This window comes from Carcharodon carcharias, chromosome 23, assembly GCF_017639515.1.
Source record: "Carcharodon carcharias isolate sCarCar2 chromosome 23, sCarCar2.pri, whole genome shotgun sequence".
Taxonomy (NCBI): Eukaryota; Metazoa; Chordata; class Chondrichthyes; order Lamniformes; family Lamnidae; genus Carcharodon; species Carcharodon carcharias.
This window is the reverse complement of record NC_054489.1, coordinates 46,998,357-47,022,282: the sequence shown is the minus strand read 5'-3', so window position 1 is coordinate 47,022,282 and position 23,926 is coordinate 46,998,357. Positions and strand designations below refer to the sequence as shown.

The 23,926-nt window shown below is 42.4% G+C and overlaps 1 protein-coding gene across 3 annotated transcripts in view; it reads right to left on the bottom strand.

Moving 5' to 3' along the window:
- ace (angiotensin I converting enzyme (peptidyl-dipeptidase A) 1) overlaps positions 1-23,926 on the bottom strand; it is a 194,497-nt gene that overhangs the window by 44,120 nt on the left and 126,451 nt on the right. For all 3 annotated transcript variants that reach the window (XM_041173612.1, XM_041173615.1, XM_041173616.1), the window contains one exon: positions 13,408-13,566. In XM_041173612.1, the coding sequence (XP_041029546.1) occupies positions 13,408-13,566 (159 nt within the window). The remainder of the gene's footprint in view (positions 1-13,407; positions 13,567-23,926) is intronic.

Here is a 23,926-nt window from a genome sequence, read left to right as displayed (position 1 = left end):
TAGCTGGTTGTTTAATCATTGGGACAATGATAGCAGCAAATGTTCCTTCACCCACCACCCCCCCACCCACCTTCACCCTCAACAAACATCTCTTTTCATCCTCACAAACACCTGCCCTCACCCACCCAACTCCCTCCTTCACTCTCCCCTACCTGCTTCATCCTCACCCACCTGAACACCTCACTTTCATCCTTTCCAACCCCCATCATTGCCTTCCCCAGTGCCCACCATCACCTTCCTCCACCTCCCTCCTTGGACAGGACACAATAGGAATATCAAGCAAGACAAAGACAGTAGAACATTCATCAGTGAACGTTTCAACATAAACATTGCTGGCTGAGTGGCAAGCTTCATTACTGAGACTGGTTTGACATAGTTAATTGAAAAGCACTGTTATATTTCTCTTGACAACAGTTCAAAGTGCAGATTTGTTCAAAAGATTTTTCAGAGTATCAGATTTGCAAATGACTTCTCACAGAATGATTTAATGGCAGCAACAATAACGGTGTTAATAGTAATCAGCAACAAAACAGCATCAATATTAACACATAAAATGAAATTAACAGAAGCCATTTTTGGGTTACCCCTGTGCCTGAGGGTGATTTATGGATGTGAGTGGGAGGGAACAAACTCTGCATGAGAGGGGCACTCTTATCCCTCTCCTGGGTCAGCTGTGGGTCAATTGGATCAATTAGAAAGGCACGGACCTATCAGGGGTAGTCCGCATGGTTTTGTTAGGGGAAGATCGTGCCTTACTAAGTGAGTAGAAATTTTTGAGGAAGTAACAAGGAGGATTGATGAGGGTAGAGTAGTAGATGTTGTCTACATGGATTTCAGTAAGGCATTTGATAGGTTCCCACATGGCAGACTGGTCAGAAAAGTGCAATCCCATGGGATAAAGGACAATGTGGCGATTTGAGTCCAAAATTGGCTCAGCGACAAGAACCGAATGGTCGATGGATGTTTTTGCAAATGGAAAGTGGTTTCCAGTGGTGTTCTACAGGACTCAGGGTTGGGGCCCTTGCTGTATATCGTATATATTAATGATTTAGACTTAAATGTGGGAGACATGGTTGGGAAATTTGCATATGACACAAAAGAATGGCTGTATAGTTGATAGTGAAGAGGATAGCTGTTGTCTCCAGAATGATATCAGTGGTTTGGTTGAGTGGGTGGAGAAATGGCAAATGGAATTCAATCCAGAGAAATGTGGGGTAATGCATTTGGGGAGGGCAAACGAAGTTAGGGAATACTCAATAAATGGGAGGGTATTGAGAGGGGCAGGGGAAGTGAGAGACCTTGCAGTGCATGTTCAGAGGTCTCTGAAAGTGGCAGCAGAGGTGGATAAGTTGGGAAAGAAAGCATATGGAATGCTTTCCTTTATTGGACAAGGTACTGAATACAAAAGCAGGGATGTAATGATGGAACTCTATGGCCTGAATCTTCTGGTTGGCGTGTGGGGGGTAGGCCCCACTCGCTGATGTGTAAAATGATGCGCAGGGATGTTGGGCGTGTGTCCCAACATCACCGCCCGTCATTCCGATCCTCAGTTCGGCGGGCGCGCACCGAAGTCAGCTGCGCGCCTGCCGAACTATCAAAGGCCTATTAAGGCCATTAATTAACTAATTAAACTGATTCTCAGGGCTGCCAGTCTCAGGGCTGCCCGTCTAACTGTAAGGTTGGCGGGGGGGCAGGCGAAGAGCCCAAGCAGCCTTTGCATTTTTCATGAAACCTCATCCACGGGCGGGATGAGGTTTCATGAAGTGTTTATTAATTAAATAAAATGTGTTCTGAAAATTCATAAACATGTCCCAGCTCATGTGACAATATCACATGAGGGGACATGTCTGAGTAATTTCATTTTTATTTTTAGCAATGTTTATTAAATGAATCTCCCTGAGGCAGCTCTGTGACAGCACACTCAGCAATTTATGCTAAATACTAAACAACACAATCAGTAATTCACCTCAAATACTGAACAACAAAACCAGTAATTTACACTAAATACTACATACCCAATTAAAAAATTCACAATGAATATTACCCAATTCAATCAAGAATTAGGAACATTGGAGCAGGAGTAACCCATTCAACCACTTGAGCATTTTCTGCCTTTCAGTAAGATCTTGATTGATCAGCAACTCCAACTGCCAGCCTTGGCTCCAGGTCCTTTTATATCCTCAGTGAGCAAAATTACTTATTAATTGAGCTGACACCTACTGCTTGCTGTTGGAAGGCTGCTGCACACTTCCATGCTATCAAAATCTTGAAAAATTTTGAGAGCCTTAATCAAATAGCCCCTTAATCTTTTATATTTCAGAATACAAGCCTACTTTATGTCATCTCTCCCTATTATCTAACCAGTGGATCATTGGTAAAATTTTGGTGAATCTGAGCTGTACCCTTTCCAGTGTCAATATATGCATTTTTTTTATTCATTCATGGAATGTAGGCAGCACTGGCTAGGCCAGCATTTATTGCCCATACCTAAGTGCCCTTGAGAAGTTGGTGGTGAGCTGCCTTCTTGAATCATTACAATTCCTGTGGTATAGGTATAGCCACAGTGCTGTTAGGGAGGGAGCTCCAGGATTTTGACCCAGCGACAGTGAGAGAACAGAAATATATTCCAAGTCAGGATGGTGAGCAACTTGGAGGTTAACTTCCAAATGGTGGTGTTCCCATCTATCTGTTGCCCTTGTCCTTCTAGATGGTTGTTATGGACTTGATTTTCCAGACAGGTTTCTCATTAGAAACATCGAACTTTATTTACAGGCTGCAGCAGCAGTTACATGCTCCCATCAAGCTCCACAACTAGAAGAACCACCCCAACTCTAAGGTTCCCCTGCTTAGAGCTGATTCGTTCACACTGTCACATGATACTATATATCACAATAAGTCTTAAAGCTAGTCGCTACATTCCTTAAAGCTACAATTACTACAATGGTAGTGGTCATGGGTATGGAAGGTGCTGTCTAAAGAGCCGAGGTGGGTTTCTGCTGTGTATCTTGTCAATGGTACATACTGCTGCCACTCTGTGTTGGTGATGAAGGGAGTGATTGTTTCTGATGGGTTGCCAGTCAAGTGGGCTGCTTTGTCCTGGATGGTGTCAAGCTTCTTGAGTGTTGTGGGAGCTTCACTCATCCAGGCAAGTGGAGACTTGTGCTTTGTAGATGGTGAACAGACTTTGGAGGGTCAGGAGGTGAGTTACTCACTGCAGGATTCCTAGCCTCTGACCTGCTGTTGTAGCCACAATAGTCATATGGCTGGTCCAGTTCAGTTTCTGGTCAATGGTAACTCCAGGATGTTGATAGTGGGGGATTCAGTGATGGTAATGCCATTGAATGTCAGGTGGATGGTTGGATTCTCTCCTGCTGGAGATGGTCATTGTGTGGCGTGAATGTTACTTGCCACTTGTCAGCCCAAGCCTGAATGTTGTTCAGGCCTTGTTGCATTTGGACATGGACTGCTTCAGTATCTGAGGAGTTGCGAAAGATGCTGAACACTGTGCAATCATCAGTGAACATCTCCACTTCTGATCTTATGTTGCAAGGAAGGTCATTGATGAAGCAACTGAAGATGGTTGGGCCTAGGACACTGACCTGAGGGACTCCTACAGTGATATCCTGGAACTGAGATGACTGACCTCCAACAACCACAACCATCTTCCTTTTTGTTAGGTATCACTCCAACATGGAGAGTTTTCCCCTAATTTCCATTGACTCCAGTTTTGCTAGGATCTCTTTGATGCCACACTCGGCCAAATGCTGCCTTGATGTCAAGGGCAATCATTCTCACTTCATCTCTGGAGTTCAGCTTTTTTGTCCATGTTTGAATCAAGGTTGTAATAACGTTAGGAGCTGAGTGGCCCTGGCAGTACCTAAACTGAGCATCCAAAGCTAAGCAAGTGCCGCTTGATAGCACTTTTGATGATCCTTTCCATTACTTTACTAATGACTGACAGTAGGCTGATGGGGCAGTAATTGGCCGGGTTTTTTGCGTATGGGTCATACCTGGACAATTTACACATTGCTGGGTAGAAGACAGTATTGCAGCTGTACTGGGACAACTTGGCTAGGGGCTCAGCAAGTTCTGGAGTGGAGGTCTTCAGTGGTATTGCTGGAATATTGTCAGGGCCCATAGCCTTTGCAGTATCCAGTGCCTTCGGCTGTTTCTTGATGACACTTGGAGTGAATTGAATTGGCTGAAGACTGTGATGCTGGGGACCTCCGGAGGAGGCCAAGGTGATCATCCACTCGACACTTCTGGCTGAAGATTGTAGCAAATTCTTCAGCCTTATCTTTTGCACTAATGTGCTGGGCCCCTCGATCATTGAGGATGGGCATATTTGTGGAGCCTCCTCCTCCAGTGAGTTGTTTAATTGTCCACTACCATTAAAGGCTGGATGTGGCAGGACTGTAGAGCTGAGATCTAATCCGTTGGTTGTGGAATCAACTAGCTTTGTCTATCACTTGCTGTTTATGTTGTTTGGTATGCAAGTAATCCTGTGTTGTAACTTGACCAAGTTGACACCTTATTCTTTAGGTATGCCTGGTTCTGCTCCTGGCATGTCCTCTTGCACACTTCATTGAACCAGGGTTGATCCCCTGGCTTGATGGTCATGGTAGGGTGGGGGATATTCCAGGCCATGAGGTTACAGATTGTGTTTGAGTACAATTCTGCTGCACTGACGGCCCACAGCACCTCATGGTTATCCAGTATTGAGTTACTAGATCTGTTTGAAATCTATCCCATTTAGTACAGTTGTTGTGCCACACAACATGAAGGAGGGTGCCCTCAATGTGAAGGCAGGACTTTGTCTCCGCAAGACTGTGTGGTGGTTACTCCTACCGATGGACAGATGCATTTGAGACAGGCGAGGATGATGGTGAGGATGAAGTCAAGTATTATTTTCCCTCTTGTTGGTTCCCTCACCGCTTGCCATAAACTCAGCCTAGCAGCTATGTCCTTTAGGATTCGGCCAGCTCAGTCAGTAGTGGTGCTACCAAGCCACTCTTGGTGATGGACATTGAAGTCCCCCAACCAGAGTACACTCTGCACCCTTGCCACCCTCAGTGCTTCCTCCAACATGTAGGAACACTCATTCATCAGTTGAAGGTGTACAATTAGCAAGAGATTTCCTTGTCCGAGGCCATTTCAGAGGGCATTTAAGTGTCAACCACATTGCTGTGGGTCTGGAGTCACTTGTAGGCCAGACCAGGTAAGGACGGCAGATTTCCTTCCATAAAGTGAACCAGATGTGTTTTTACAACAATTGCCAATTGTTTCATGGTCACTATCAGACTTTTAATTGGATTCAAATTTCACCTTCTGCCATGGTGGGATTTTAGTCCAGTGGATTACTAGTCCAGAGACAATACTCCTGCTCTACCGCCTTTCCCAGTAAATAATGAGGAAGGAAAATGGTATTTTGACCTTTATTGCAAAGAGATTGGAGAAAAGAAGTTTTGTTGCCATTATATGTGCTTTAGTGAGACCACACCTGGAGTGTGCTTTAGTGATTTTGGCCTTCTTACCCAAGGAAGGACAAACTTCCTTTAGAGGTGGTGCAAAAAATGCTCACTCGGTTGATTCCTGGGGTGAGAGGCCTGTCCTGTTGGGAGAGATCGAGTGGAATCGGACAATATTCTCTAGAGTTCAGAAGAATGAGAGGTGATCTCATTGAAACGTATGACATTTTTAATGGTCTTGACAGGGAAGATTGTGTGAGGCTGTTTCCCTGCTGGAGAGTGTGAAACTAGGGGTCATAGTCTCAGGGTAATTGGTTGACTATTTATGACTGAGGTGAGGAGAAATTTCTTCACTCAGAAGGTTGTGAATCTTTAGAATTCTCTAACCTGAGGTTATGGATGCTCAGTTGATGGGTATATTCAAAGCTGAGATCAATAAATTTTTGGTTACTAAGGGAATCAAGGAATGTGGGGGGGGTGGAAGGGTGGGAAAATGGAGTTGATGCACAAGTTCAGGAATGATCTTACTGAATGGCAGAGTGGGTTCAAGAGGCTGATTTGCCTACTCCTGTTTCCTACTCCTGCTCCTATTTCTAATGTTGTTAGTTCTTATTATGAACACCCTCAGGGTGTCCAGAACTACACACAATACTGCAGATGCTGTCTAACAAAAAGCTGTAGAAGAACATTCTCCCCTTTTTACTTTAGACCTTTAAATATAAAGGTCAGCATTTCGTTAGCTTTTTTCATTATTTTTGTACCTGACCATTACGATGTGTACACGGACTCCTAAATCTTTTTTGACCATTTTAATACTATTCGGTTCTATATACATTTCGTCTAAAATGGATAACCTCACTCTTACCTACTTTGAAATATATCTGCCCCAATATTGCCCACTCACTCAATCTATCAATGTCTCTTTGTAATTTTATTCTTGGGTCTACATGACTTGATGTACCACCAAGATGTGTGTCATTGGTAAACTTGGATATAGAATCATAAAATGGTTACAGCACAAATGGAGGCCATTTGGTCCATCAAGTTCATGCTGGCTCTCTGCAAGAGCAATCCAGCCAGTCCCACTCCCTTGCCTTTTCCCTGTAGCCCTTCAAACACTTATTGAATTCCCTTTTGAAAATCACAATTCCCCTTTCAGACAGAGCTTTCCTGCTCATAACCACCCGCTGCTTAAAGTAAGTTTTTCTACATGTCGCCTTTGGTTCTGTTGCCAATCACCTTAAATCTATGCCCTCTGCTTTTGGACCCTTCCGCCAATGGGAACAATTTCTTTCTATCTACTCTGTCCAGATGACTGATGATTATGAACACATGTCAAATATTCCCCCAGCCTTCTCTTCTCTGAGGAGGACAGTCCCAGCTTCTCCAATCTACCCACGTAATTGGAAGTCCACCATCCTTGGAACCATTCTCGTAAACCTTTTCTACACCCTCTGTAATACCTTCACATCCTCCCTACAGTGCAATGCCCAGAGTCGGACACAACACTCCAGTCGAGGCTGAACCAGTGTTTTATAAAGGTTTAGGACAACTTTTTGCTTTTGAACTGCATGCTTCTATTTATAAAGCCCATGATTTTGTCGGCTATTTTTACCCACTTTCTCAACATACCCTGAAACCTTCAATGATTTGTGTACGTTTACCTGAAGGTTTCTCAGTTCCTGCATCCCCTGTAGGATTGTATCCTTTATTTTATATTGCCACCCACCCCCCCTCCTTCTTTCACTTAAATTTCACTTGTGGAAACCAGAGGTGACAGTGGGAAGAGAAGCCACTTGGCTACAATTCAGTAAGAATGGGCAAGGCCAGTTCCAGCCAGCTGGATGATAGTGGAGGGGTGTTGGAGGAGGGTGGTATGATCAAATATCGCAAGGGCCACTGACCCTTTGAGAAGGGTGAGGGGGGATAATTTACCATTTTCACCTTGCACAGAATATCATTTACAACTTTGATAAGAGCTGTTTCAGTACTTGGGCATGGGTGGAGGGATTCAAACATGGATTTGATGGAAACACAGACATGGAATTGGGACGTAACACCTTTTGGATTTTGGAATTCTGGATTTTGGAGAAGAAAGAGAGTTTAGAAATGGGACAACAAAGAACACAGCCAACAAATTGCATCATGTACTAAATGACACAATCAATAACTGACATCAATAACAACAACCTGCATTTATGTAGCACTATTAACATAATAAAATATCCCAAGGTGCATCACAGGCATGTGATGAAGCAACGTTGGATACCCAAGCCACATAAGGAGATGTTTGCTCAAATGGCCAGAAGCCTGGTCAAAGAGGTAGGTTTTAAGGAGGAAAGTGAGTGTTGAGGTGCTGTAGGAGATTACAGAGATAGGGAGGGACCAGATTATGGTGAGACTTGAGAAAAAGGGGATAAGAATTGTAAAATCAAATTGTGTTTTACAGGGAGCCAATGAAGGTCAGTGAGAAATAAGATGATGGATGAGGAGGACTTGGCTTGAGTAAGGACACAGGCAGCAGAGTTTTGGATGACCACAAGTTTATGGAGGAGACCAACCACAAGTGTGTTGGAATAATTGAGTCCAGAGATAATGAAGAGGTAACGAGGGTCTCAGCAGTGATGAACTGAGGCAGGATGGAGGTGGCAATGTCCCAGCAGTTGAAACAGACGATCTTAGTGATTGCACAGAAATGGGGTTGGAAGTTCATTTTGGGGACAAATATCACACCAAGGTAGTGAACAGTCCATCAAATGTGATATGACAATCAGTATTTCACACCAAGTACTAGAGGACAACATTTGTAATTCACATCAAACACAATAAGGCAAAATAAGCAATTTACACACTTAATATTACATAACAACCAGTGATTCAGACCAAAAACTAAATGATAAAAGCAGTAATTCTCGTCAAATAATACACAGCACAATTAGTAATTCACATCAAATATCACATCAGACAATTAGAACTTCATATTAAATAGTAGACTGTGCAATCAGTAATTCACATCAAACTGTATACAAAAAAATCAGTAATTTAAATCAAATACTGTACAACTCATTAAGTATTTCACAATAAAACGTGACAAAGCGGAGTCATTCACATCAAATACATGACACAACCATAAGTAAGAACATATGAATATAAATAGGCCATTCAGCCCTTCGAGCCTTTTCAACATTCAATGAGATCACAGCTGATCTGTATCTTAACTCAATCCTGCTACCTTGTCAGCCTTTCTACTATTGATCTCAGATTAAGATTTAGTAATTGAGCTATATCATCTACCGCTTTTTGCTGGGAGAGTGTTCCACGGTCCCAACAGACTTTGTTTGAAGAAGTGTTCTCCAACTTCTCACTGAATGACCTGGCTTTGATTTTATTGTTGCATTTCCTTAGGCTCCCTAACCAGTGGAAATTGTTTTCTCTATCTACCCCATCTCTTCCTTTCAGCACCCTAAAAACCTCAATCAAATCACCCCATCAATCTTCTGTATTCTAGGGAACACAAACCGAGTTCATGTCCTCTTTCCTTATAATTTAACTCATGGACCTCTGGTAATGTTTTGCTTAATCAGCACTGCATACTTTCCAAGGCCAATTTACTCTTTGTAAGGTGCGTTGCCTGGAATTGTACACAATACACCCAACCAGGCCTAACCACTTAATTACTTTAAATCTATACTCCCTGGTTATTGGCTCCACTGCTGAGGGAATGAGATCCTCCCTATCCATTCTATCCAGGCCCCTCAGATGTTTATACACCTTGATTAAATCTTCTGTTGGGCACCTCTATGCCAAAAAAAAAACAACCCCAGCAAATCCAACCTTCCCTCAAAGCTAACATTTTCCATTCCTAGCAACATCCTCAGAAATCTCATCTGCACCCACAACAATACAATTACTCCCTTCCTGTAATTCAGTGACCAGAACTGTGTGCAGTACTCTAGCTGTGGACTAAATAGTGTTTGATACAGTCCTACATCTTAGATAATTAAATGAAGTATTCCACATGCCTTCCTAGCCGCCTTATCTACCCGTCCTCCTGCCTTCAGGAAAGTATGGCCATGGACTCCAAGGTCCCTCTATTCCTCTACAATTCTCAATATCTTAAGATTGTGTTCTTTTTAATTATTCTTTTCATGGGATGTGGGCATCACTGGCTAGGCCAGCATTTTATTTCCCATCCCTAATTGCCCTTGAGAAGGTAGTGGTGAGCTGCCTTCTTGAACTGCTGCAGTCCATAAGGTGTAGGTGCACCGACAGTGCTGTTAGGGAGGGAGTGCCAGGGTTTTGACCCAGTGACAGTGGAAGAATGGCGATATATTTCCAAGTCAGGATGGTGAGTGACTTGGAGGGGAACTTGCAGGTGGTGGTGCTCCCATGTGTTGCCCTTGTTCTTCTAGGTTGTAGAGATTGCAGGTTTGGAAGGTGCTGTTGAAGGTGCCTTGGTGAGTTTCTGCAGTGCATCTTGTAGATGGTACATACTGCTGCTACTATGTGTTGGTGGTCAGTGATGTTGAAGGTGGTGGATGGGGTGCTAATCCTTTACCTTCCCCAAGTACATTACCTTCCCTGTTGGCCTTCCCCAAGTACATTATCTCTATTTTGAATTCCAGTTGCCAATTTTCTGGCCACCTGACCAGTCCATTGGTATCTTCCTGCAGTCCTTCACTTTCTTCTTCATCAAACACACCGACAGTTTTTGTATCATCGACAAGATTCTTAATTTTGACCCCCACATTTAAGCCCTTGGCCCTCCAACATCCCTAGACTTTCACTATTTAAATAATAATCAGATCTATCCTATTTTGGAGAACCTCATACTTACCTTCATTGAAATAGATCTGTCACACTTTTGCTCACTCATTTTATCTATCAATATCTCTTTAATTTTATGGTCCCCTTCACACTAGTTACTATCCCACCAATTTTTGTCATTGGCAAGCTTGCATATATGACTCTCTATTCTTTCATCTTAATCATGAATAAATATTGTAAATTGTTGAGGCCCTTGGACAGAATCTTGTGCAACATCACCACCCACTTCCTTCCAATTTGAATACATACCTATTATCCCTACTCTCCATCTTCTACGCACCTAACTAATCTCCTAACGATTAATTATTGGTTTTTATCCATAGGCATTACCTTGTCTATCACTATAGATACTGCCTCAAAATAAATATCCAGTACGGCACAATGCAAAGAGTAACTCACACTAAATATGTTGCAACAGAGTAAATCATTCATTTCAAGTAACATACAACACAATCAGCAACTCATATCAAACATGACACAACACATTCAGTAATTCACATGAAGTACTTCATGACAGCTCCAGTGCTCCACATTAAATTCTATATGGCACCATGTCAATTAATGTCAAATGGTTTGGCATTCGATCAGTAATTTACTATACGTTCTAGATGGCTCATACAGTAATTAATCTGATATATGACACAATAAAATCAGCAACCCACATCAAAGCCACCCGAACACAATTGATAATTCACATCAAATTCTATACAGCAGAATCAATAATTCACATTAATCACTGCACAAAGCTCCAAGTTCCTTTTGGTCCTCTAACCCTTCCATAATCTCACTAATTAAGGTGAGCTTGGGTTTCCCATTCCTGTGCCAACATATATTATTCACATTCCCTATGTTGAATTGCATCTGTACATATCACCAGCTTACTAATGTCCTTGCCCAGTCTTTCAAAATCAATTGCCACACCTCCTCTGCTCCCTTTAATTTCAGACCATCACCAAATTTCATACATTGTTCCCTTAATTTCTGTGAGTGGTGAATAAGGGTAGGTCGGCATTCACCACACCTTCAATTCAAGAAACTTCCTTCAACTCTGCCCTTTACTCTGCTCAGCAAGAATCTCCAAGTCATGTAGCCACATTATGTTTATTCCACCTGCCAGTATTTCAGAATTCCCTATTGGATTTCTTGGCGACTATCTTACACTGATGACCTCTAGTTATTCTCTTTCCCACAAGAGGAGACATTCTCTCTGTACCCGCTCTGTAATCATCATTTTAAAGACCTTTATGTCACCCTTCAGCCTTCTCTTTTCAAGAGAGAAGAGACCCAGCCTGCCAATCCTTTAGTGATATGAATACCCACATATTTCTGGAAAATGGAGTTCAAATCTAGAGTTAATAAAATAATGGAATGGGTTTATAAGTTTATTTGTTGGGCCAGAGGTGCGGGTGTTTTTCTGCAGGCCCCAGAAACCTTGTGCATCCCTTGCCTCAGGATTTCTCCCATGCCCCATTGACTGATGTGGACTTCTATCCTTGGGACTGGATTTATGTGGAATACTTGAGTGGGCTATGTGTGGATGCCTGTTGTACATCTGTGCCTTGGTGATGGGGCTTGTTATAATATGGGTTCTTCAGATGTCTCAATGATGAGATCTTGAAACTTGTATATTTAAATATGAACTCTTTATTGTTAATCTTTAACTATTTACAGATTAGAGTCACTGCCATGCATGGTGCTGTTACCTCCACGTAGGCTGCTTCCAGAGTGTTCTTTCCAGATTGTTCTCTCAGTCTATTACCATGTGACTCTATACATCATACCATGGGCTATTCTCCAGTCCTACATTAACCCTTGCTCTGCCAAGCACCTTTATATTACAGTGGTATGCAAGCACAAGCAATACCATGCAACAAGCCTCACACAGTTTTATTTACTTTCTGCATCATTTCCACCATTGACTAGGCCCTGAGACTGAGCTGATGGAGGGAGCCCTGTGCCTGAGAGGCACTCATAATCTAACCTCACTGGTTACAAAAGAAGCCCTTCTTGACTTCTGTTGGTCTGGGAGAGATCTTCGAGCAATCGGCAGAAAAAATACAATCAATAAAGGTGACAGGTTCTAGAAGGGCTATATATTTAATCAAGTTTGAAGGGATGATCTGAGTTAAAAGCCCTGGTTTTAAATGTTGATTTAAATAGAAGCTTTTGCAATACTAACTGGAAGTATTAGGTAAAGAGGAAAACATATGAATTATTTTAACCTTCTCTTAAGATCTAATTTGTTCGCCCTTGTTATAAATCAGCACCATAAAAATTATGTCCATGTAAGACATGGAGAAATTTATTGATGTAACTGTGGTTTGTGTAGGAATGCATTTCTATATCAATCTGTGATGCATAATAAAGTCATTATTTTACAAGGCATTTATCACAGAAACATTAACTGTGCGATCTCTGAGCAGACCGCTTACAAACTTCCTCTAATGGGCAGTTCAGTACCTTCCTGATCTGGCACATCCTCCTCGCAACAGCATGAAGTCTCACTCTGAATGAACGACACCATGGGGGATCAATTAGCTCTAAACATTTACAGCCAATTCACCAACCCAAGGGGAGGCGGTGGCATAGTGGTACTGTCACTGGACTAGTAATCTAGTGAGGTAATGCTCCGGGGACCTGGCTTTGAACCCCACCATAGCAACTGGTAGTATTGAATTGAATAAAAATCTGGAATTAAAAGTCTAATGATGACCATTGTCGATTGTCATAAAAAAAAACACCTGATTCACTAAAGGGAAGGAAATCTGCATCTTCTGAAGATGAAGATGACCCACCACATGTGAACCTACTGCAGCGGTTCAAGAAGGCAGCATAAGGATGGGCAATAAATGCTGGCTAACACCCGTGAAAAAAAACTATCTGCTTCAATCAGCAGTAAGACAGCACCAGCCTTAACAGTAGGACCAGTTCTGCTGTCTGTCTTTGTAATCTTCTATGGATCTGTAAATTAGGTTCTCATGTTCCACATCACGAGTGCCGTATCAACAAGTTTTTGCCAAAAATGATTGCACCAAATGTGTTGCAGCCCCTATCTATAGTTACATAACTAGGTTATTCACTGTAGTAATGTAATTAATAGGAACGCACTGACCTCCTTCACTTCTTCCTCAGGAAGAGCTGCACGTTCAATGTCACTCAGTTTCTTGAGAATACGTTTGATTTCTGGGCTTTGGAAGTCCGTGGAGTCAAAATTCCTAGCTTTCTTACCGTATACCAGTGAGTGATTGTTCATCTTTAGGCTTTTATCCAGCTAATTAAAAGAAAATAAGTCATGAGATATTTTCCATCTGTGACAGAGATAAACAACATTTATTTTACATACACAATTTTGCATGTATACTCATTCATACCGTTATATATACCCCATCCAATACATTCCTAAGTGCAGATATATGCGCATTCACATACGTGTACAGACATCATTGACACAGAGTCTCATGGCCTCACGCTCTGGCCGTCGATGCATGCACGGTTTCTCGAACCATTCTGCCATTATTGTGTGTTCTGAAGCCTTGCCTCCCACCTGCAGCAAAAGGAGCTGGCAGCTTCTCCTCACATCTGCCCCCCACCCCCCCAGCCTTTGTGATACTGCAGCCCCTCGCTGCTTCTTTCACCACTAGCTTGCTTGCTACTTCTCCTTCCCACTTTGGTCCTGCTCCATCCTGCTTCTCCCCCCCCACCCCTGTTCCCTCCCGTGGCCCTTTGCTGTTCCCTTCACTTCTCCCTTCCACTCCAGCTGTCCATTCTGGAAGTGAGCCAGCAGCGAAGGGAGTGGCAAGATGCTGCGGAGGATGTGAGGAAGCAGTGAGGGGCCTTGGGCACAGGAGCTATCTTCATTTGTTTCAATGCAGGGCCTGTAATAACTTTACAGAACAGTCAGGTTTCAACAAGAAACAGATAAACTTTATTATAGAGATTTTTCAGGTGCTACATGCTTGAATCATGACTATTGACAGAAAACCCCAGCCCCAGGATTGCCCATGCTTAGAGCTAATTGGTAGGACCCTCCAAGAATGCCATGTGACCCTTGATAGACAGCAAAGAGAGGCTATAGCTTCAGTTACTACATTTTCTCCCCCTTTAGTTTTTACAGTTTCTATTTACAGGAAATATTTAAATATTTAACTACATATACATATATACAACTACTGGTGATTTAAGATTAGGCCTCTGAGCTGCTTTCCCAATTTGGTTACAGCGGCGTAGCTTTACCACTTGAGGTTCTTCCACAGGATTGACATGTTCAGGAACTGCAGCACGAGATACATCATTAGAAAGATGCAGTTCAGGTTTTGTACAGACTGTACAGAGATATAGGGCATGTCTATTCTAGGTTGATCTGTCATCTCAGGAGCTAATGGTTAGACATTAATCACAGGTGGAATAGTTGGTTATTGGAAAGTCTCTCTATAGCAAAGATAGTCCACGTGCTTTTGAACAATTCAGTCTTCCGCTTCCACTTGTAATGATAAGGGACCAGTTTCTGCGACAACAATTCCAGGAACCCAACAAGGTCCGCTTCTAAAATTCTGCACAAAAACTGTATCTCTTACAGTGGATCTTCGAGCTTTGCTATGAATATAATGATTCAATTTCTGATTCTTCCCTAACTTCCGCTCTAAGCTTGGAAACACCAGACTTAACCTTGTACGTAGATGGTGTTTCAATAATTCAGACAGCGTTGAACTCGTAATCGAATGAGGTATCATTCGATAACTGAGAAGAAAGTGGGAAACTCGAGTTTCTAGATTACCTTCTGATAAACATTTCGTTCCTGTTTGAATGTTTGAACAGCTCTCTCGGCTAAACCATTTGATGAAGGATGGTATGGTGCTCTTTTAATATGTCTGAATCCATTCTGATTCATGAAGCTTTAAAACTCTGTACTGGTAAAGGCTGTACCATTATCAGAAACAACAATTTCAGGTAGGCCATGTATGCTAAAATAATGATGCAGCTTCACAATGGTTGCACTTGATGTTGGTGACTTGACTTCATATACATCCATCCATTTAAGAGTATGCAATCAATAAAAACATGGTCCCTAAGAATGGTCCTACATAGTCTACATGTAGTCTAACCCAGGGTCAACCAGGCCACTCCCACGGACGCAGGGGATCTGAAACAGGCAACAGTTCTGTCGAAGGGTCATGAGGACTCAAAACGTCAACTCTTTTCTTCTCTGCCGATGCTGCCAGACCTGCTGAGTTTTTCCAGGTAATTCTGTTTTTGTTTTGGATTTCCAGGATCTGCAGTTTTTTGTTTTTTGTTTTTAACTTCTGTTGTCACTGACAGTGGAGACAGTGCTTGACCATGCTTTCAATGTCATTATCAATGCTTGGCCACCAGACATAGCTTTGTGGAAGCACTTTCATCTTTGATATGCCTGGATGTGCAGTGTGAAGCTCTGTCAAGAGTGGTTCTCTTCCTCGAAAAGAATGACAACTCTTGATGCCTATAACAATATTCCATCTTGACAACTTAACTCCATTTTTTGGGTATGGAATGGTCTCAGCTCTTCAGGTACAGGTGAATTTTATCACCCTTACAAGGTCACTGACTTTTGACAAAATTGGATCTCTGTTGATCCAATTTCCAATTTGATTTGCACACACAGGCAAAGAATCCAAGAAATTCAGTACAAGCACAACCTCTTGTGGCCCTGGAGCGTGTACAATGCCATCTGGTAACTGGGGATGACTGAGTGCATCCACATTTGCAATGTGTTAGGTACAACGGTACATAAAGATATACTAATACGCAGATAATAACAGAGCCCAATGTTATATTCTTGCTGGTGATATTTGCAGAATGGCCTTATCCTCACTAAATAAACCCATTAATGGTTTATGATCTGACACTATGGTGAAATGTCATCCATGTAGAAACTGGTGGAAGTTCTTCACTCTGAATATCACCGATAAACCTTCCTTTTCTAGCTGGGAATAACCCTACTTGGCTGAGGAAAGGGTTCTCAAGGCATAGCTGGTGGGCCTTTTGATCCATCTTCCATTCTATGCGATGACACAGCTCCCACTCCATAAGGAGAAGCAGCACATGTTAATACCAATTTTTTTGATGGGTCATAGTGTATTAATAAACATGATGAATGTAATAGTTTCTTGACTTTCACAAAGGCTTCTTCCTGCTGTGAATTCCACAACCAGTGATGATTCTTTTTTAAAAACACTGTTGCTAAGTTTGGCAAGAAGCAGTTATAATAATTGGTCATCCCTGGAAAAGATTCGTGTTCGGTTTTAATTGCCCTAACTTTCTCTTCTACCGGATGCAAACCCATGGCATCCACCCTGTGGCCAAGATAAGTAACCTCTGGCACTTAAAATGTACATTTCTCTTTCTCTAATCATACGCCGGCTTCCATGAATCATCTTAATACCTCTCCCAGGTTGGCCAAGTGTTCAGTCTCAGTTGACCCTGTGATCAGAGCATCTTCTAGGTACATTATCACCCAGGGAAGTCCTTGCAGAAGACTTGCCATTGTTGATTGGAAGGTCGCACATGCAGATGATACTCCAAATGGCAGGCGGGTATGTTGACACTTGTGCGTGTTGATAGCAACGTACCTCCTGGACATGCTATCTAGCTCTAGCTGCTGGTAAGCATCATTCATATCTGGTTTTGTATGGGACTTGCCTTCAACTAGCTTTGCATATAGGTTGTCTATTCTTGGAATTGGTTATTTCTCTAGTTTTGCTGCCTTATTAACAGTTAATTTATAGTCTCCACAAATGCATATGATTTGGTCAAGTAACTACTGGGACTATGGGTGCTGCCCATTCTGAGAATTGGACACGTTGGATGATGCCCAGCTTTTCTAACCAGCACAGTCTGCATCCACCTTCTCCTTCAATGCGTAAGGCACAGGTCTGGCCTTACAAAATGGGGTATCACCTAAGGGTCCACATATATTTTTGTTTGCAAGCATTTTAACTTTCCTAATTTGCCCCGAAATACGCTGTTGTATTTCCTTAGCAGTTCAGGAACTCCTCCTGTTCTCAGATTGAATATTTCAGACCAGTCAAGCTTGATTTTCTGTAGTCAGTCTCGGTTCAGAAGACCAGGCTGTTTTCCTATCACTATTATCATTGGAAGCTGAGCTGTCTGCTGCTGGCAAGATCGTGGGACTGTGATGATGCCCTTTGTCTGAATTGATTCTCCAGTGTACGTTTTAATTTAGCAGCTGTCCACTCCAAAGTTAATGCTTGAGTACCTTCACTAAGGTATTTGAAAACGTGTTCTCCCACCAGTGTTGTTGAGGCTCCCATATCCACCTCCATTATTAGTGGCTTCTTATTAATATGGATTGTGACTGTGTTAGGTTCAGTTTTTACAGCATTGACGTTATACAGGGAATAGCTATTGGTATTGGCAGCTTTAGGTTCTGCTGTATTCTTTATTTCAATCATGTTGATTTGCTGCTTTACAGCCTGTTCCAGTTTTGCCCCACATTGCCTTACTACGTGACCTTATGGCAGTAATGGCATTCTGCCTCCTCAAACCTACACCCCCACATCTATAACAGATTAACCTTGGAGTCGCTGCTGAAGTGTTCCTACTAGAGCTTTTTATGTTTTTAAAGGCGGATGTTGTGGATCTGGCTTTCATGCCACGCTCAGCGCTAGGTTCCCGCCCCACACGTAGAACAGCGTCATGTTGTATGTGTTGCAAAGCCTGCGAGTCTCTGGCAGCACTTTCCAAGGCGAGGGCAATATTTAGAGCACGTTTTAAGCTGATGTTGACCTCAGCAAGTAAATGGTGCTGAATGGCGTCGTGCTGAACGCCACAAACTAATCAATCCTGCAGCATCTCATTAACGTGTCCCTGAAGACGCAGTGTTCTGTCGGCTGCTTAAGGTGCACTGCGGACTCCCCCGGGGCCCTAATTCTGGGATTAAATTTAAAACGCTGCATGATTGTGGATGGCTTCGGCTGGAAATGCGTTTTCATGAGGTACACTAATTCATTGTAGGATTTAGAATTGGGCGCTTTCGGGGCCGTCTGGCTGTGGATGAGATTGTATGTCTTGTTCCCACAGATGCTCAAAAAGATTACTTTCTGCTTCTCCCCAGCGGTAATTTCATTCACTACGAAATAAAAACCAAGGCGCCCTACATCCTGGCTCCAGTCGACCAAAGTCACATTGGTAAGGGTCAATTCTGCTGATGAGTGGCATGGCTGGTGAGTAGTCTTTTCTTCTTTTTTAAGATTCGATGTAGTCATGTTAACAAGGCGAGGTGCAACATCGGAGCTATTTTACCCTCGTCGCCAAATGTAATGACTTGATGGAGCGGACAGGTTTCAACAAGAAACAGATAAACTTTATCACGGGGAGCTTTTCAGGCACTACATGCTTGAACCATGCCTATTGACAGAAAGCCCCACCTCCAGCATTACCCATGCTTAGAGCTCATTGGTCAGAGCCTCCAAGAGTGTCACGTGACCCCCAATAGACAGCAAGAGAGGCTATATCTTCAGTTAGTACAGCGCTGCTTGGGATGAGGCTGTTAGTGATGTCACAGACACTGACATGGCATTTATGCATGTGCAGGAAGTACTGGCCCTCGTGTTGTGACAGAAATAAATGCAGCCAGTTGTAATCAAACTCTCCAGGCAAGAAATGGGTATAAAGTTGAATCCAGCAACTACAGGCCAGTCAGTTTAACTTCGGTGGTGGGGAAGATTCTAGAAACGATATTTCTGGTCAAAATTATTTGCCACTAGATAAATGTGGATTAATTAAGGAAAGACAGTAAGAATTTGTTAAGGGAAAATCATGTTTAACTAACTTGCTGGAGTTTCTTGATGCACTAACAGAAGGTTGATGAGGGCAATGCTGTCGATGTAGTTTACATGGATCTCCAAAAGGCATTTGATACAGTGCCACACAGCAGACTTGAGAGCACAGTTAGAGCTCATGGAATAAAAGGAACAGTAGCAACATGGATACAGGAAATAGAGGAATAGTTTTCTTGTTTTTTGTTTTAATGAGCTACACAGGCCATCAATATTGTAGCTGAGCTAACTTTATTGATAACACATTTTCCAAATGTAAACACATACCTGCAGTAACTGAATTCTATCAAGACAGGTTCCAACATTTGTTAACTGACCAACAACCCTCAGATTAGGTGACCCCATATCTAGTACAGAGTACTATATAGCATCTAATACTAGAGACCATTACCACAAACAACTATTATCATGACATTTCCCTTTTTAAAAATTTTTTTTTTTTATACAACTTGGTACGCAAAGTCTCTTATCTATTCTTTCTCACTCTGTTTGGATCAGTCTGTTTTATCTTTTATTCATCTCTGTATCTCTGTGGTTATCTTCACAATTCTTCCACTGGATGTTCTGATTAGTGCCAGAGGTGATTTTGAAGGACAAGGGGCCTTCTCCAGCTGTGTCACTATTACCCCTTGGATAGGTTTCAGGACTCTCACGCTTTGTCTGGTTATCTGTTGTTTCACTGGTGTGTTCTGGATTTTGAACTTCCCCCACACTTTCTGATTCAGAGCAGGGTTGCATTTCATTTATCTTCCATAAGAATTTCCGTTTTCTCCTGACTGTTGTCCGTTTGGACTCTGCACTATGTAAGACCTTGGTTCTCCCATGATTTCTGTGACAGCAGCAGGATTCCAGATCCCTTCATGCTGAATCCTCACTGTCTCTCCCATGTTCAGTTCAGGTAGAGGTCAGGCACCTTGATCAAAGTACTGTTTCTGCTTCTACTGTCTCAGTTTGAACAGGTCCTGTGCACTCTAGCTCACTGGTTGTGGAAATAACAGTTGGGGTGAATTTGGAAGCTTAGTTTAGTCTTCTCCCCATCAGGAGCTGTGCTGGAGATGATCCAATGCCCTCTAATGGAGTATTCCCAAAATCCAGCAGAGCCAGGTAGGGTCTCTTCCACCCACCTTTGCCTTCTTCAACAGGTGTTTTAAGGTCTGCATGGTATGTTCCACCATTCCATTGGATTGTGGATATTTGGGACTAGACGTAGTGTGGCAAAACCCCCAGTCCTGTGTAAATTTGGGAGAATTGTGGACTGTTATCTGAGATGAGCGCTTCAGGTTTGCTGTGGTAAGCAAACATTGGTTTTAAATGATTTATCACAATGATGCTCTTCCTATCATTTCTCAGCAGCACAGACTCAAAAAACTTTGAGTAATAATCTACTGCTAGTTGGTACTCACTGTTGTCCAATGTGAACAGGTCCACTCCAATTTTCTGCCAGGGCCTCTCTGGAACACTATGGTTGAAGTGGTTCTTTTCGTTGTGATTTACTGTACTTTTGGCACACTTCACATGCATTCACCATTTCCCTGATTTGTGCTCGCATTCCAGGCCAACACATTACATCTCGAGCTCTTCCCCTGCATGTTTCGATACCGAGGTGACTTTCATGTATGCGCTGCAGCATTTCTTTCCTTAGTGTTACAGGAATCATGATATTTTCTTCCTTGAAAACTATTCCTTCTGCTACATGAAATTCCTCCTGAAAGTCCCCATGCTCTTGTACAGCAGAAGGGGCTCTGCTCCGATGTGTGGGCCAATCAGTTTGCATAATCTGCTGTAGTTTTCTCAGGGTGACATCGTTCTTGGTCAGTTCCCTGATTTCATCCAGTTTGGTTACAGCCACAGGCAAGTTCTTTGTCAGCATGTGAACCTGTGCTTCTGTTTCTTTATCTTCTTTCTCCGTGATGAGTCGGCATGCACGTGACAGAGTGTCTGCGATGTACACTTCCTTGCCCGGTTTGTATTTAACTCAGACCTGGTACTTCTGCAGACGCATTAGTAATCTTTGGATTCTTGGTGGTGCACAGTTCAGGGGCTTTTTAAGTATAGCTTTCAAATGCTTATGATCAAACTCTACCTCCACATCATTGCCATAGACAAACTGATGGAAACGTTCTAGACCAAACACAATTGTTAGCATTTCTTTCTCTATTTGGTCTTATCGCTGCTGTGATTCAGTCATTGCCTTTGAAACGTATGTCACTGGTGACTCATTTTGCAAGAGGACAGCCCCCAGGCCAGTCTTTGAAGTGCCTGCTGAGATCTTGACCATCTGACTGACATCGTAATACTTTAACCCTGGTGTCTGGGTCAGTGTTCTCTTCGGTCTGGTCAAATCTTCCTGGTGACTTTGTTCCCAATGCCATTCCACATCATTTTGTAGAAATTCTCTGAGAGTTGCTGTCTGGGTCTGACATGTTCAGAATGAATTTCCCAAGATAGGTCAGCATTCCCTAAGTCTTTCTTACATTCTGGGGTTGGCATGTTCACGACTGCTTCGATTTTACTCGGTTCCGGCTTCAGTCCCTCATTTATTAGCACATGTACCAAGATTTCATGAAGATCTATTTTGCACTTTTCCTTCTTCAACTTAAGGTTCCTTTCTCCAGCTCTGGCCAGGACCTGCCTCAGTCTGTGGTCGTGTTCTTCTCGTGAGGGTCCCCAGACCAGCACATCATCAATATGTGTTTCCACACCCTCTAACCCTTCAAACAACTGCTTCGCTATTCTGTGGGACACCTCTGGAGCTGAATTACTACCAAAAGGTAATCGTAAAACCTGTATCACCCGTACAGTGTGTTGAAGGTAGAGAGATAGGAGCTACGTTCATCCAGCTTGACCTGCCAGAAGCCTGAACTCACATCCAAGGCTGAATAATATTTAGCATCAGCTAGCTTACACATGATCTCTTCTACTGTGGGCAGCTGGAAATGCTCTCTTTCTACTGCCTGGATTAGGTCTCTGGGATCCAGACGGACTTATAGGTTCCCATCTGATTTTTCTGAAATTACAATTGGACTAACCCACTTTGTCAATTCTTCAATGTTCTTGATGATGTGAAGTTTCTCCATTCTGTCCATCTCTGCTTTCAGTCGATCTCTCAGCATCACTGGTATTTTCCCGGGCAGGTGTATTTTGGGTGTCACAGTTTCGTCAATCTTGATGGTGTGTTCTCCTTTTAAGCAGCTAATCCCCGGGACACATCTTTATATTCACTCAGGATGTCATCAGTGGTGACAGTCATTATTCTCTCGATTGGCTTCAGATTTTCACCATCTTTGATTCCAAGAATGGGGTTTGCATCAGTTTTCACTACTATGAATGGAAGTATTTGAGATTGTTTTTTATTAGTTCACTTTCAGTGTGCACTTGTCTTCTACAGCCTGTATAAGTAGACAGCTTCACTTTTGTTTTAGTTAGTTGTGTTTCTTTGCTTATCTTACAATACAGGCTTATGGGAATGACATTTGCCTGTGCACCTGTGTCAACCTTGAAATTCATCATCATGTCAGCGATTTTTAAATCAAGCTTCCATTTGTCTTCTTTGGAATTTGTTGTTACTGCGCCAACGAAAAGCTCAGTGCAATTGTGTGCACTTTCTTTGATCTACACAAATTAACGAAGTGATTTAGTTTATCACAGTTCTTACACTGTTTTCTGTAGGCTGGACAACTATGTGGTAAATACTCTGTTCCGGTTTCTCTACATTTAAATGTTTTAATAGCAGTTTTGTTCTTTTTACGTTCAGGCTGTTTATTTATTCTTTCCTGGGGCTGTTTCTGTTTTACTGCATCTAACTGCTTGACCGTGTGCGGCTTCTCATCATCTGTTTAATCTGGCATTTCATTGTCTCTGCTGTTCTGCAGATATTTATTGCTTTCTCCAGCGTGAGATCAACTTCTCTCAAAAGACATTCTCTCAGAGAGTCATTTGTGATCCTGCAAATTATTCTATCTCGGATGAGTGAATCTTCAAGCTCTCCAAATTCAAGTGATTTGGCTCATTTTCTCAGCTCAGTTATGTACTAAGGCTTGTGTCACTGCCTTGCATGCATGTAAAAAATCAATATCTTTCATACATGATGTTTTCCTTAGGGCTGCAGTAGGCTTCAAATTTTTCCAGTATTTCTTTCAAGTCATTTAATTTCTTATCACTTCCAAACATGAACATGTTATAGACTTCGAGGGCTTCATTCCGTGCTACGTGAAGAAAGATGGAAGACTGTACCTGAGGGTCTTTTTTATCACTGCCCGACACGGTGTGGTACAGCTCAAATTGCTGGTGGAACATCCTCCAGTTTTTGGTGATATTTCCCCTCCAAACTGAACTCTGCCGGTGGTTTCAGAACCTCCATTATTGTTTTCTTTATTTCTGAAACCATGTCTTGTTTTTTGTTCCAATGATGCACACAGGCCGTCGACATTGTAGCTGAGCTAACTTTATTGATAATACATTTTCCTAACATAGAATTCGGTTACTGCTGATACGAGTTTATCAAGACAGGTTCCAACATTTGTATCTGACCTTCAACCTCCAGGTCAGATGACCCCATACCTAGTACAGAGTACCGTATAGTATCTGATACTGGAGGCCATTCCCACAATCAACTATTATTAGGACAGTTGTGGTTAACAGGTTTCTTTCAGACTGGAGGAAGGTTTATAGTGGAGTTCCCCAGGGATCAGTGTTAGTCTGTTGTGCAGCACTTTATCAGATGCTTTTTGGAAGTCCATGTTTTAGGACCCCTGCTCTTCCTGACACATATTAATGATCTAGACCTTGATGTACACG